Raw genomic sequence first — 15,009 nt, 5'->3', positions numbered from 1 at the left:
TCCCAAACACACAGCCACGGCACAGAACTCCCTCCAGAGGCGGCTGCACCCTGGGGGGGGCTGCCCAGTTCTGTTTTCTCTGCCATCACCTCACTGCCCGTCCTTGTCACCAGTATAAACTGGTGCTGCTGAGCCACATCCACCCCGACACTGCCACAATCTGCAAAGTCCAGCTGCTCTGAGGGAGGAAAGAGGTCGTGAATCCCAAATTCACTGCCCGGGGAAAGACATCATCAGAGAGGCTGCAGAGGAAGCAGGGAGCTCTCAACACTCACAAGGAAGGTGAAGTCCCATGGTGGTGGAAGACTTGGGATGGAGCATGGCAGAGGACCTGGGATGGAGCCCCTCCTCTTCCCTGGCAGGCAACAAACACTAGACAAAACAAGGGAAGCAGCAGGGCCAAGATTTGCCCATTAAAAAAATGTTTATTCCTTAAAAATACAGCACTCATCTGCAGGGACACAATTATCCAGAACATTCTTTTAAAGGGTTTTCATCTGCTCCATCTGCAAGCACTGGGTGTCAGGAGCAGAGAGAGCAACATCCCACCTGGGAACAGCCTGGTCCCAATGGGAAGGTCCCTGTCACCCACCCCTGCACCCAAGCAGGCTGTGGGCAGGGCTCCCACTGCTGCCCCAGTTCCAGGGGTGACCACTCCGAGCTCTCCCTGAAGACAGAGAGCGTTTGGCACCTGCAGTGGCACCTCACCTGCCTCCCTGCTGGCCAGGGAGCCCATCTGCAGGGTGGATTTCTCCTGGGGGAAACCTCAGTCCCTCTGAAAGGGCCCTGGTAGGGAAAGACAGGAGAGGGGAGGCAGCAGGACCCTGCACTGCTCTGGCCCTGACTCGCTTCCACAGCATCAGCCATTGCTCTGTAGGTCCTGGCTCTGCTCCGTCCTGCTGCCCCCAGGAACAAGCCCCTGACAGCCCCAGCCCTCCCAGCCCCACAGGAGGGGGCTCTGGCCTCCCAGGGTGGCCCATCCCCATCCCAGCTCCCACCCTGCAGCTGACAGAGGCTGGGACCCAGCAAGTCCTTGTGCTGCGTGAGCTCCCACCCCGGGTTAGATCCAGCCCCTGGGCCCACTCATCCCACTGATGTCATGTCTGCCCCAGCTCCGGTGTGCTCCAGGCACTCAGGGCTCTGAAACAGTCCTGGTTCTGGAGTTTCTTCCCTGATTTTCCCAGGGACAGTCTCACTGAGCACACAGCACCCTGTCCTCTCTCCACCTGGCTGACCCCAAGGGACAGGGGGACATAGTGACAGGTTCCCACCTGGCACAAGAGATGTGTCTCTTCCGGGACCATCCCAGCTCCCCCAGCACCTCGGGAGAACCGGTACCGGGCTCTGCCAGTGGAAGCAACAACAAGGATGACAGTTCAACTGGGTTAAAGGGTGAAGTTGCAGGAAGAAGTCTGAGGGATCCAGAGAGACTTCAGGGCTAAGGGATCAGGAGCACAGGTATTGCCCTCCTCTGTCCTTCCAGTTGCAGGGAATGATGAGGGGAGGAACAGGCAGGGCCAGCAGGTCAATACCTGACTCTGAGCCCAACATCAGCAGCAGATTTTGGGGTTTTTGGTGAGGGGTTGGTTTCAACACCAGGTGTTTGCTCCGTGCTGGAGACACCTGAAGTGTCCCTGTGCTCATATGGGCAGCACCTCAGCCATGGCAGGGGACAGGGGGTGGAGAACCCCCAGCAGCAAAGACACAAGAATTGTGGATGGGTCAGAAATCAGGGAAGAGCCTGAGAACAGGCACGTAGGAACTGGGGCTTCTCCCCCAAAAACGTGGTGGGATCAACAGCCCAACTGAAGGGCACCTACACCAATGGCCACTGTGTGGGGAACAGAGGAGGGGCTGGAAGTGTGCAGCTGGAAAACTGTGACACTTGCCATCACAGGAACATGTCAGGATGCCCTGCAGAACGGGAATACTTCAAGGAATGGCTGTAAGCTCTGCAGGTGACAGCAGGCTGGGCGGGAGCGAGGATCTGCTGGAGGGCAGGAAAATCCACAGGGATATCTGGGCAGGCTGTTACCCTGCACCTCACCAACGTCTGCAGAGGGCTGGGGAGGAGCCTGGAAGGCACTGGGAGCATGAGGAACAGTGGTGGGAAGGTTCAGGAGCAGAGAAGTCTGTGCTGGTTGTAGCTCGGTCTCCAAAGCAAAGCGGGTGGAGAGGAATCGTGTGGTAAAAACCACCAAAACCCAGGCTGATGTAGCTTCTTTGCTCCACCCACATCCACAGAAAATAAAACACCCTTCCCATGTAAGAAATTTGTTACGGACTGACCCAGAGCACAAGTGGCACTGCCAGAATCCCCCCCTGGCTCCCAGAGGCTCTGCCCCCACCTCAACTTTACTGCTAACAGGGAAAACAGCACGAAAAAGAACCAATTCCTTGGCTCTGAGAGCCCTGAGCCATCGGAATCTTCTATCTAAACATACCTCGGGTTTTATTCATAGAAATGGCTAAAAAATGCCTTTTTTTTTTTTCCCCTTTTGGTGATCTAGAGAAACCAGAAAATGCCTCTTTGTTGTTGCTTCAGGACAGTCTATGGCTGTTCCTGCTGGCAGGAAGCTTGAGGGGGAAGAATTTGGGCACACAAACACATACAACATTGGCAGAACAGAGTCGACACGCTGGGCTTCAAAAGGTCAGGCAGGAGCTTTTTTCCCCAAATATATTGAACAGCACTTGCCCATTAACAAATAACTGATCAAAGGAGCTGCAGAACTTGAGGGTTCTTCCAGTGGTGGCTCCAGACTTTGTTTCACTTACACATTGTACCCCGGGGCCATGGAGCGTGCGAGGGAATCATCAGGAACAGGGGGAACAGCATCCCGGGTTTTCTCGGTGTCCATATCCTGCTGTTTTTAGCATTAAGTCAAAAGCTCAAGTCATTTTCAACCCATCAAAGCCACAAAACTTCCACCTCTTCTCCAAGCTGGCCCCAACCCCGCTCAGCTCCTGCCGGAACGTGTTCTGGAGTCGCGTCATGAGAACTTCCACTTCCGCCGTGCAGATCTGTAGGAACACAGGGAAAACGTGACTAAAAATGGAGATGGAAGCCCTGTGATGACTGGAGATACTCAAACTCAAATGGTTTAATTGCTGAAGTTCATCTGGGCTTTCCCTGGACTCGTGGGGATAATGTTGGGACAGGGGTGAGTTGTGCTGCTGTCCCGCTTTGGGGTGAGACTGGAAGGATGAACACTGGCAGTCAGGGTAAAGGGACTGTCTGGATTTTTTCTCCTGTGGATAATGGATTAAAACCTCCCAGGTATTTAAGTCACTGAACAGGGAGCACTTTTACCTTTTTTTAAGTCCCACATATCTGATGGTGCAGGAGCTGCTCCAACAGAGCCAAGTGGGGTTGCATCGGTGCAGAGAAGGAACCTGAGCAGGTGATTTGGGCAGTTTGTCAGCCCAAGGCCTTGCCAAGCCCCATTCAGGGCTACAGACAGCCTCTGAAGGGCTGTTTCACGGCTCCAAACTACCTTTGATCCTAATTTCTGTGCTCTCTGCTGACCTTCTTGGTGAGACTGATGGGCAGGGAACAGGGGGAAAGATATTCCTTGTCCTTTCCTGCTGGCAGCTTTAAGAAACCAGATTGTACTTTCAGGTACTCCCTCTCCTCCTGCCTCGCCTCAGGCCCAAAGATCTGCTAGAAATTAAGAATAACACCCAAACTAATTTGAGCTCTTGCAGGAGTGAAGAGGGAGACAGAAGAGCTCATGAGGAACCCGAAGGACAAGCAGGAACATCCTCCAAGGGAGCAGGCACAAGAGTCCAGAGTGTCAGGGAGCAAGAGGAGACTGATGCCACAGCAGAGGTTCAAGAATGGGCTCTGCATAGGCCTTTTCTCCCAAGCTGGCAGCAGAAACTTCCAGCAGCCCTGCTCTGCACTGTGGATTCCAAAGAGGAAGTGCCAGAAGGCAGCTGAACGCTATGATGGCATTTTTATAAGAGCTCCAAACCAAAATAAAGGCAGCTGTTGGCCTCACAGACAAATTCCAAGCTAGAATGAGGACATAAATTGTTAACTCTGTCTTGGTAGGGCTGGAGTGAGTCAGGCCAGGGTAAATTAAACACTGAGTTAGAAACACAAGCAGCACAGAAGTTCCAATCCCAAGAGACGATTCCCTTGCTGCTGAGCCTCCTGTTCCTGGGAAGACAACTGAAGGACAGCAGAGGAGCGAGATGAAATTCCCTTGAACATCCGAAAGCCTTTGGACAGTTGCTCCCATTTACTCCAAAAAAGGAGTGTGAAGCCAGCAGGACACAGGAATTCTTCAGGACACAGCAGCTCCATATTGTGCCACGGGAAAAGCATGAGCATGGCTGGTTACTGCCCTCAGTCACCCCACAACCAGGGATCGACCCCTGTCTTCCCACAGACCCCCACCAACAGGATCAGAGACAGAACAGGCTCAGGAAAGGGTGACAGGATCAAAAAAAACCCAAGAACTTTGCTCAGAGACAGACTGACTGCTCAGTTTAGGGAGAACACACACAAACAGGGCCACAGCAGAGGGTGTGAGATGTTTGATGCACAAGGTGGTTGTTTGCTCCTCTCCTTGGAGGTCATAAGGAAAATAAAGGGAAACTGCCCAAAGGCAGCAAACTCAACAGAATAAACAAAAACACGTCTGCTACAGAGATTTTTCCCTGCCCAAGGCAGTGGTGCAGTCCCCATCCCTGGAGGGATTTAAAAGCCATGTGGATGTTGCACTTGGGGACATGGGTTTGTGGAGAACCCCAAAGCTGAGCTGCTTTGGGCAACCTGGTCTAGTAGCAACTGTCCCTGCCCATGGCAGGGGGGTGGAATGACATAGGCTTTAAGATCCCTTCCCACCCAAACCATTGTGTGATTCCAAGAAAGTTCACCCCTTCCAGCAGATTCCTGCAGGGAACAGATTCCTGCAGTCCTCTCTGTCCAGCCCCCACCAGTCCCCATACCCACCTTGCTGTCCAGGCGCTGCAGGTAGGAGCAGATGTACTCAATGCTGGCTCCAAAGGGATGCACGTGGAGAAACGTGGAAATTATTCCTGGGGAAAGGAACACCACAAATGTCATTGTCATGAGACAAGAACCAGCTGGGAACACCAGCCCCGGGCCACTGCTGGGGGCCAGAGTGTCACAAAGTGACACCCTGACCCTGCCAAAGCTCGAGGTTTCCCTTGGTTCCAGGAGTCCCACCTCCCCTGGGATAACCAAAGGAACCAAAGGAGGCCAGAGGGAGTGCGAGGCGACCTTGAAGCAAGTCCCCCCAGCTCAGCATCACCACCAAGCCCCTCAGAACTCACCAACTAGGAGAACTTCTCGTTCAGATTTCACAGGACTGTTGCTCAACGTCTTCTCCACTGGACATTCCTTCTCCTGGCTGCAGGCACAAACTCTGGATGTGCTGCTCTCCTGCAAAACAAAACCACAGGGCCCGCTGCAGGCAAGAGCAGCCACCCTGGCACACCAGGCAGAGGCAGGGGCAGGCTCAGAGCCTGCCCTGGGGTTCTCCTGTTTCTCTGAGTCACTGCACCCATCACTGGTGTATCTACTGGTTATGTTCCAAAACGCTTCCAGCAAAGCACAGCCGTGTCCGTGGTCCTGTGTGTGATCTGCCAAGTGAGATGAAAAGCCCATGGAGTTCAGCCAGATGCCACCACACTCAGTGCACCAGCCCTGCTCTGTGACACGATGTCTGCTCCGGAAGGGTCATGTTTTAAATAACAAAATACAGACCAGAGCAAGAAGCCTTGCCATGGCTAATTCAGCTGAAGAGCTTTAATTTTCAAATGCCCAAACTGAGGCAAATGTGATGGACCAAGTGCCCAGGGGCCGCCCAGGGTTTAGGATCAGACTGTCCCTGACTTGAGTTTGTGGTACTGAATTAAAAGAGAATTTGGCGTAATTTATTATCTCTGAAATAAACACAAGTCTGACAGCGATGCAAAGATGGTGGGTGCACCAAAAGCAGGACTTGCTTTTATTCCTGAGTTTTATGCGGAATTCCAGTGGCCTGAGAGCTGTGGACAGCTATAATTGGGAACAGCTTCCAGTCACCAGTGAGATGGGCTGGAGGGGGGCCAGTGACAAACATAGAACTGAATAGTCCCCTGGGTTTGCTCAAATTCATACATCAGTGCAGTTCTCAGCTACACAGGGCTGAGGCTGTGCCCAAATGGCCTGAGCTTCCACATTCCAGAGGAGAAAGCAAAGCTCTGCCTGGTGGAAGTTGATCCAGGGACAAGCTGAGCCTGTTCAGTGCCCAACCACCCTCTGGGGGAAGAACCTCTCCCTTGGACATGAAGCCAATCTGTCTGTACCAGGCTCACCTCACACAAACTAACCCATAAACCACTGCTCATTTTACACTAAGGTGTTGTTACTCCATCAGTGAGAGATTCTGTCTGAAACAAGAGAAAAGAAGCTCTTGGACTCACATTCCCTTGACAATCAGCTGCATCTCCCTCCTTGTCCTCTTCATCTGCCATGCTCTGCTATATATGGGCAAAGAAAGGAAAGATTACTGATGATAATCTATTATTTCTCTTCTGAGGCTCCTGCTCTGATTGTTACTGGGATATGCAAAGCCATATTTAGTTCCTAGAAAGACGTTCACTGTCTTCCCTAGCTCATGGCACAAAAAAAATGGGGCTAAAGATGGAAAATCTGAGATAAAACCCAGCGTCTGGCTCCATGGGCAGAAGTGCTGCCTCATGTTTCTTGTGTAATTGTCTCTGTGCTACAGAGGAGAGGACCAAGCAAGTGCAGATTCATGCAGGGATCCACAATGAAAGCAGAGTGGATCACACCTGAGAAGCAGCACTATGCATTTACGTTTGGAATAAAGCAAGCATAAAAATATTACACCACTGACAAAAACTTTCAATTCCATAGTGGTTTAAGGAGGGCAGATCAAAACATGCCCCTAAACCACAAATCTAAAAACCAATGTCTGATAATTGAGACCTTTCTTCTTATCTTGTAAAGCTCAGATTGCAGAAAACCCCATTCCAGCTGTGATACCAGCTGTGTACAATGAGAGTTACTATTTATTTATACAGTTGTTCTCACAGGTACATGAAGCCACCAGCAGGTCCATTACTGACAGACATCCTCCAATTTAACAGCTCGTTTTTCCTCACTTTCCAAGGACAACTGCTCCTACCAGGGCTGGGCATCCTCTACAAGATTACAGAAGGACAGAGGTCCTTCACCACGCTCCTGATGGACCATGGAATCCAAGGACTGCACAAAGAAGCCCTGGACGACACATACCTGCTCCTTCAGGTTTTCTAGTAACGTTTCCACTTTTAATTTGTCTTCTTTCACTTTTTCTAACTCTGCTTCTCTCTTTTTGTATTCCTCCTGGACTTTCAAAAGATGCTGGAAGAGAAAAGATAAACTCAGTTCTTAACCTGCCTTCCACCTCCTATTATTTAAAGACTATAAAACAAAGAAGGGCTTTTCCATGAAGACCAGACAGGTCATATCCAGAACTACTACAAGGTAAAGCATAAACCAAGAAGAGTCTACAATGTACCTTGGAAATGCCTTTGCCTATTAGCATACTGTGTAAATATGGGACAGTAATTCCATCACCAGTGGATGGATTTCCCACTTTCTTACTCAGTTATAGGGGCACACAGGCTTGGTACTTTGGAAGTCACAGTAGGGTCAAGCAAAGACCACACAAGGAATCCATGAACTATGACTCGTTTTCATGGGATTCATCAGCTTATACAGCCACCAGTCGAAATATTTGGCCATTTGGGGTTTTTTTGACAACACTGGTAATGACAAAGTCGCTCCCATTTGCCGGTTTGGATCCCGCCAAAGCCGGAGTGTTTTTACGTGTGTTTTTGCCCCCCCCAATCCCAGCCCCTTTTGCCTCCGGTCCCACCTTCTGCATGCCCTGCAGGGCCTGCTGGAGGAGCTTCATCTGCTGCTCCTTGGTGGTGTCCTCATCCCGGGAGGCTTTGCCCTGCTCCTGCTTGAGCAGCTCCACCTCGTTGCGATAGGCGTCCAGCTGCCAGCGCAGGCTGTCGTTCTCCTCCTTCAGCGCCTCCACCTGCGACACCAGCGCTGGGAACGCAACAAAAGTCAAACAACCCGGGGCAAGAAGCTCCTGGGTGCTTCTTCCCCTCACACACCACATACAGGGGCTCAGCAGCTCCCGGTGAAAAGTGCTGAGCACCCAAAGAAATGCCTCCCCGGCACTGTTTGGGATATCAACAGGGCTGGAGCCCCTCTGCTCTGGAGCCAGGCTGGGAGAGCTGGGGGGGTTCAGCCTGGAGAAAAGAAGGCTCCAGGGAGAGCTTAGAGCCCCTTCCAGTGCCTAAAGGGGCTCCAAGAGAGCTGAAAAGGAACTTTGGACAAAGGCCTGGAGTGACAGGACAAAGAGGAATGGCTTCAAACTGACAGAGGGGAGGGTTAGATGGGTTACTGGGAAGAAATTCTTCCCTGCGAGGGTAGTGAAGCTCTGGCACAGGTTGCCCAGAGAAGCTGTGGCTGCCCCATTCGTGGAAGTGTCCAAGGCCAGGTTGGACAGGGCTTGAACAACCTGGGCTAGTGAAAGGTGTCCCTGCCCATGGCAGGGAGTGGAACTGGATGATCTTTAAGGTCCCTTCCAACCCAAACCACCCCAGGATTCTATGATCTCCAGGAGAAGGCAGGTTGTGGGTTTGTAGTGTAACACTGCTGCTGAGCTGCTGTCTCTGGATTAGCTTCCATAGGGTAGAGCTTTGCTTTCGCCTCTGGAGAAAGCTTCCAGCTCCTCCACATCCTGCCCCATTAATCCCAGCACACTTCACTAGGGACAGCAGCTCAGGTTCCCCTGACCATGGCAGGGAGCAGTGAAACACTGGCTGCAGACCCAGGCACTGAGAGGAAATGACTCCAGGGAACTGCACTGATTCTGCTCTGCCCATGACCATTTTGGGGTGCAAAACACTCAGAATGGGCCTCCTGAAAGAAACCGCTGAAGACAAGCGCTTTATGAGCTGCAAAAATTGATTTTACCTGATTCTTCCGTTTCTTTCATCTCTGATGGATCTTCTATTTCTTCATCAGACATTTCCATCTCCTCCTCTCTCCGGATACCCATCAGCTCATCGTTATGGATGTTACGGATTTCCTGGGGTTCAGAAAGTAGAGGGAATTTCAATACAGATTAGAAGGAACAGGTTGGTTGGATGAAATGTTGCTGAAATGTAAGTCTGCAAAACACAACTCTGTGACACAAGAAAGGGGAAATGATTTAAAAATTGACACAGATGATTTAAATCAAGGGCAATACCCAGCATGAGTTAATCTGTCAGTGCTACTGCAGTTATTGACTCTTCCATCTTCCTTCTGCTCTTGTGACGAGGCAAGTCAGACTTGCTGTGCAAACCACAAGGAATTCTGCTCAACCTTAAATACTCTGGAGCCAAGAAGTCCCAGCCTGAGCTGGGACAGACCAAACCAAGACTGCTACAGCTGCACACCTGCATGTACAGCAAAGGAGGTTTGCCTACAGGTCCATCTCTTAGCACTACAAATACCTGCAGCCCCCTGAGCCCACCTGTGCAGCACCAGAGTGGGGTGTCCCTTGAGCAGAGACCTCCTCAAGGTGACCCCAAAAGGCTGAGACACCCTTTACCCAGCATGTGATATGTACAGTGACGTAAGAGACATTTTAAATTGCAGATGCTAGCAATGTTTTTATACATATATATATATATATATATATCTATATCTGTCAAAATCTGTACCAAGAAGCTGCATCTTGTGGCTCCACCTTCATTTAAGAGCAGACCCTAAGCTGGGGGAGAGCAGGACGCTGAGCCCAGGAGCAAGTGCTCTTGGAAGAGGTTTCACCAGTGGTCTCACAGCCTCTTCCCACCGGGAGAACTTACCTTGGAACAAAAGACAGCTCCAACTGGAGAGAGAGCTCCCACCCCAGCCATAGTGAGCAATCAGAAAGTAGGGAAGAACGGGAGCACTGGGGCTCGGGGTGGAGGAACAGTCTGAGTCACACTGCACCTGGCATCTCAGGTGGAGAGGAAACCTTGGCTCCTCCTTTAGCGACTACAGAGGTTTGACTCAGTGGGAATTTCAAAGTCCCAGAAGTGCACACTCATGGGGAGATCAGAGTAGGAAACTTCCCAGGACAACACAGCCATTTAAAGTGTCCCACCATGGTGGAGGAGGGACCATCTGCTTGGTACCAGAAGGGCCCTGGCTGGGTATGATCCAGCGCCACAGATTCTTCCCAGGCAGCAGCTGTATGGGAAGGTGGGCTGGACACCCCCAATCCATGGGGATCACAGGCCTGGACATGCCCAGCCTGTGGTGATCACGGACCACCAGACTCTCAGCTTTGCCCGATTTCACTTTTGATGTCAAATAATCTTAGAGGTGAAAGACGACCCCTGGCTTTGCTGGGATAGATGTGCCTATTCCAAGTTTGTAATAAGGAACTCTATATCCAAGAAAAACCCAGAACTGGAGGATGATTTATACTACAGGTAAAGAATGACAACCAAAGGGACCAGGACAGTGTGGAGGAGTGGGATCAAACCTCATGAAACTGAACAAGGCCAAGTGTAAGGTCCTGCACCTGAGTCACAGACCCCAGGACAAACCAGACCATCACTTTCCCAATGGACCCCCTTTCTTTACCTTAGCTCCCTTTTTTCTGACATTCTGCCTGACTCCCTTATCTGAAAAAAACCTCCCTCAAGCCTTCCACACTGTCCAGCTGCAATTATTTCCATCTCTCAAGGTCGAAATATCACAGAAAAATGTGATAAAACAGATTCTGATGACCTAAATGTCATCAGAATGTTTGTTGTTGGTTTGGTTTTTTTTTTACCATCTCTCTAGAAATCCCTCTTCCTTTAATACTAAAACCAGCAGAACAAAAAAATCAATATTTATTATTATTACTATTATTACTACTATCGTTGTGCACAGCTTCAATCAGCAGACAGGTCTCGATGTGTCGCTAGGAGTAACACGAATACCAAGAGGAAATTTATTACCTGTAACACGAATACCAAGAGGAAATTTATTACCTGTAACAGGAGAGCTGAGTGAGCAATTCCCACCTCACACTGTGAACGAAGGTGTTGTTATCCACGCGAGCATCGCGCACACTTAACATCAACATCCTGACAAGCAAGAGACCGTGCTGGAGGATTCTAACACAAGAAAAGATTACCAACCTCTGCTTGTTTGCACCACACGCTGATGTTCTTACGCTGAGCTTTCGTGAAATGGTCCCAAGCCTTTTGTTTGGAGGCAGAATGGTACACGGCCACTATCTGCTCGACTGGAGTGTCAAATCAGCAGCAAATCGGGCCCGAATAGCATCCAGAGAGGGCGAACAAGAGGAGTAAAGGAGTAAAAAAGTGGAATCAGGCAGGTGGTTTGGCTACCCTTTTCTTATAACACTGTACTGTGCTGATGCTACGCTCAGGGAAGAGGCTCAGTGCCTGGAAAGAGAAGTGTGGGCTTCACCAGGCCTCTGCCAAACACTCCCGGGTAACGACCAACTGGGAAACGGGCTCTGCTCTCAGCTGGGAAACAGGCAGGACATGTGGGAAAAAAAGGCAGCATGTGTGTGCTGAAAAATATCCAAATTTGCTGTGCAAGGCTGGCTGGGAGTGTAAGGAGTCCAGGGGGGCAGGACTCGACCTCCACAAGGGGATGATGAGGTACAACCGTGAGTTCTGGCCCTTGGGACATCCCAAAGGGCAGTGCCACAGCCTGTGTGACCTACAGGAAAAGGATCCTGGCACTTTCCATCAGCTTTTCTTGGTCCTGAAATTTATTCCTTCTGTTTCTCTAGAAAATTCCCAAAGCATTTCGGATATACAAAGTGCTTCTCCTTGGCTGAGTGCTCACCCACAGCACAAAGCACATCTACCTGATTGGGTTTTTATGCTTGTGATGCAGTAGTTTTTATTTCGTAACAATTACAGCATCTCCCTGCTTCTCAGAGTAACCTAAGAGTGGCTGAGATCTCAGTTGTGTTTTAGGGAGTGGAGTTACACACTAATCTCTATAATTACTTACTCTGCAGTGCTCAATGTATGTCCCTCTGGACCGTGTGCCCATATTTTTTACCAGTAACAGAATTTAAAGAAAAAAAGAATTTAAAAAAAAAAATCAAGTAGCAGCTGAAATTATTAGATATAAAATCAAAAGTTAAGAATGTTCACAACCCAGGCAAGAGGATCAAAGAAAATTAGTACAATTGTGGAGAAGGTATTCATAAAGAAGTAAAAATACTCAGATTTACTTTAACAGAGATGTGTAAGAGGCAATGAACGGTCTGAGGAACTGTTACAAAACACGTTCTGGAATTAATACAGTCCATGCCTCTTCCTTATTTCCTCATTTAATAAAGCACTGGGATTTGAAAGACCCAGGTTCTGCAACAGGCTGTTGGAAACACTCTGCTGTGTCCTACCTTTGGTGAATAAATCCTGCACACTTCGCTGAGGCACCAGATTCCCAGGAACTTACCTTGTCTGTGCACAGGAGGAGTTGAAAAGATGACAGAACTACTAACAGATGATAATTAAAAGAGGAAACAAATTCAACATTCATTCTCTTCTCCCCCCCCAGATGTGGACTCTTACCCCAGCAAAAAGTACCATGAGGAATTTTTGCCAAGTGAATGACACCTGATTCTAAACGAGCTGTAGTTGCAGGGAAGCCATTGCTACTTCTTTTCCTGGAGCCCTTTTAGTGTGGCCTCTCCAGACTAGAAATTGAGAGTTTTCCCTACACCAGACAACCAACATCCAGTGTGGAAACACTACTCACACTGCACCAGGATCCCTGAGAGAGCCAGTTTGAACTTCTCTTTAGCTTCTTCCATCTCCTTCTCGTGAGCCGCTTTCTCGTTGACGAGCCGGCGGATGTGGCTGTTGGCCGACTGGATCATGGAGTAGAAGTTGTTGGCAGTTCTTCTGTTCACTTCCCCACGCTCTATCCAGGTCAGCAAGGTCTGGATGGCTTCTGAGAACTTTGTGTCATCTGTAGCAAGAAAGGACAGCTTTACACCACAGGTATGGGGTTGCCTGGGCAGCTTTCAGGTCCTTTCCCTGGCGCTGAACCGCTCTTTCAATGGTCAGCTTCCTTCAGGTGGCTCATCACAACTCCTGGAAGCATGGAATGATCTGAACCCACAGCTGTACAAAGTCTAAAACCAAACTGATGGAGCAAATCATCTGCTGAGGTGCAACAAGAGGAGGACCAACTGCTAGAAACCTACTGCAAAACTTCATGTCTACTCAGATGTACCCTTCTGTGAAAGGAAATACCCTCCAGCTCCAAAATCATCAGGTCAAACATGGGTCTCAGGCTTCAAACTAGGTATAGGACTTATACTAGTCCTTTAAACCTTTAACCAAAATTTTCTGGAAGAAACTTGTACTGAGCAGTTTTGATCCGCACAAGTTTGTTGCACTCCAAAGGTTTGTTCAGTCTTGGGAAAATAAGATTTAGGGGAAACCATGTCACCATGTTCCAGGATATAAAGGGTGGCTACAAAAAATACAGAAACTCCTTATTTTACAAGGAGTCACAAGGAAAAGATGAGGGGGAATGGGTACTCCTGGGGAGATTCCCATTGGGCACAAGAGGTCAATTTTTCACAGTGGGAACAATCAGCCATAGGAAGTGCTGGATTCCCCAATATCTCTCTACAACTCCCTGGCAGGAGGTTGTAAGAAGGTGGGGGTCAGTCTCTTCTCCCAGGCAACCAGCAGTAGGACAAAAAGGCATAAGTCTTAAGTTGCACCAGGGGAGGTTTAGGTTGGACATTAGGAAGAAGTGATTGGGGCACTGGAATGGGCTGCCCAGGGAGGTGGTAGAGTTACCATCCCTGGAGGTATTTAAGAAAAGACTGGATGAGGCACTCAGTGCCATGGTCTAATTGACGAGGTGGTGTTGGGTCATCGGTTGGACTCGATGATCTCAGAGGTCTTTTCCAACCTAGTTGATTCTGTGATATCAGATATTTTCAAGATTGGGCTGGGCAGGACATTGGGCCATTTGGCCTAGACCGTGCTTTTGCCAAGAAAGGTTGGGCCAGCTGAGCCTTGAAGTCCCTTCCAAGCCGGGATTCTACGAATATAAATTCAAGTACAGGTTTGTTTTGACAAAAAAGAAACAATTCTGAGAGGGAGACGGCCCGGAGAGCTGCCAGGGGCAACCTCAACTCAGCAAAACAACCCCAGGAGAACACAGGAGTTCTGTCCAGCACTGGACAGAAGGGTGGCCACGGCCCCCCAGAGAGTCACTCACCTTTCAGCTTCTCGGCCACCACGCTGCACTCGTGGTCGGAGTAGTGGACGACGGGCGGCGGCGAGGGCGGGCGGAAGCGCTCCTCCGCCAGCCGCCGCCGGTGCCGCTCCTCCCGCGCCAGCATCCGCTGCTTGCACTCCCACTCGTACAGGTCATCCCTGGCCTGGGCAAAATCCACGTGCAGGCGCCCCGTGTCCTTCTTGTCCGTGCTGGAGCCCAGCCGGATGCGGTAGCCTGGTGGGGACGACAAGCGGTTGTCAGAGGCTGAAATGGTCGATGATTTATGCGTTCTAGGAGACTTCTGCAGGCTTTTGACTTGCATTATACCTCGGGTGGACAGTTGAGCCCATCCCCCTCTCTGCCAATCTAAAAAAAAAGGTGGGAACCAGGCCAGACACAGAAACTCTGTGCAGGGCCCAGGGAGAGGCTGGAGGCTCGAGGCATGGCCCGTGACACTGACCATGGATGTAATAACTCATAACTTCTTGGAGTGTGGGGGCTTCCCTCCTTCACCCCCAGCAGATCAAGGCCACCACTTCAACTGACAGACATGGAAGCTGCAACTACCAAGTTTCGTCGCTGGACCCCGTGGGTGGTGACTATAGACATCTTTCCACTCTCAGCTTTGCTTTCCCTTACTCTCCCTTAGCCTTACCTTGTCTTTCCTTTCTCTCCCTTAGCCTTACCCTGTCTTTCCTTTCTCT

The 15,009-nt window shown here is 50.1% G+C and overlaps 1 protein-coding gene and 1 long non-coding RNA gene across 3 annotated transcripts in view; both read right to left on the bottom strand.

Moving 5' to 3' along the window:
• Positions 1–386: 386 nt before the first annotated feature.
• Positions 387–15,009, bottom strand: part of ENOX2 (ecto-NOX disulfide-thiol exchanger 2) — a 28,741-nt gene continuing 14,118 nt past the window's right edge. The window contains exons 6-15 of one of the 2 annotated variants that reach the window (XM_027662356.1): positions 14,306–14,539; positions 12,821–13,033; positions 11,212–11,318; positions 9,023–9,137; positions 7,905–8,086; positions 7,280–7,387; positions 6,442–6,498; positions 5,308–5,416; positions 4,964–5,049; positions 387–3,024 (exon numbers count right to left, since the gene is read on the bottom strand). In XM_027662356.1, the coding sequence (XP_027518157.1) occupies positions 2,893–3,024; positions 4,964–5,049; positions 5,308–5,416; positions 6,442–6,498; positions 7,280–7,387; positions 7,905–8,086; positions 9,023–9,137; positions 11,212–11,318; positions 12,821–13,033; positions 14,306–14,539 (1,343 nt within the window). In that variant the 3' untranslated portion in view covers positions 387–2,892. The remainder of the gene's footprint in view (positions 3,025–4,963; positions 5,050–5,307; positions 5,417–6,441; positions 6,499–7,279; positions 7,388–7,904; positions 8,087–9,022; positions 9,138–11,211; positions 11,319–12,820; positions 13,034–14,305; positions 14,540–15,009) is intronic. The other variant, XM_027662357.1, reaches the window with a different exon arrangement.
• Positions 9,340–11,204, bottom strand: LOC113956150. The gene is made up of 2 exons (XR_003530759.1): positions 11,062–11,204; positions 9,340–11,028 (listed from the first exon to the last, which is right to left on the bottom strand). It is a non-coding gene; the product is annotated as an uncharacterized LOC113956150 (long non-coding RNA).

The sequence above is a fragment of the Corapipo altera genome, unplaced genomic scaffold (assembly GCF_003945725.1).
Source record: "Corapipo altera isolate COAL_440 unplaced genomic scaffold, ASM394572v1 326, whole genome shotgun sequence".
NCBI lineage: Eukaryota > Metazoa > Chordata > Aves > Passeriformes > Pipridae > Corapipo > Corapipo altera.
Note: the sequence above shows the minus strand (reverse complement) of the source record. Positions and strands in the feature narration are given on the sequence as shown.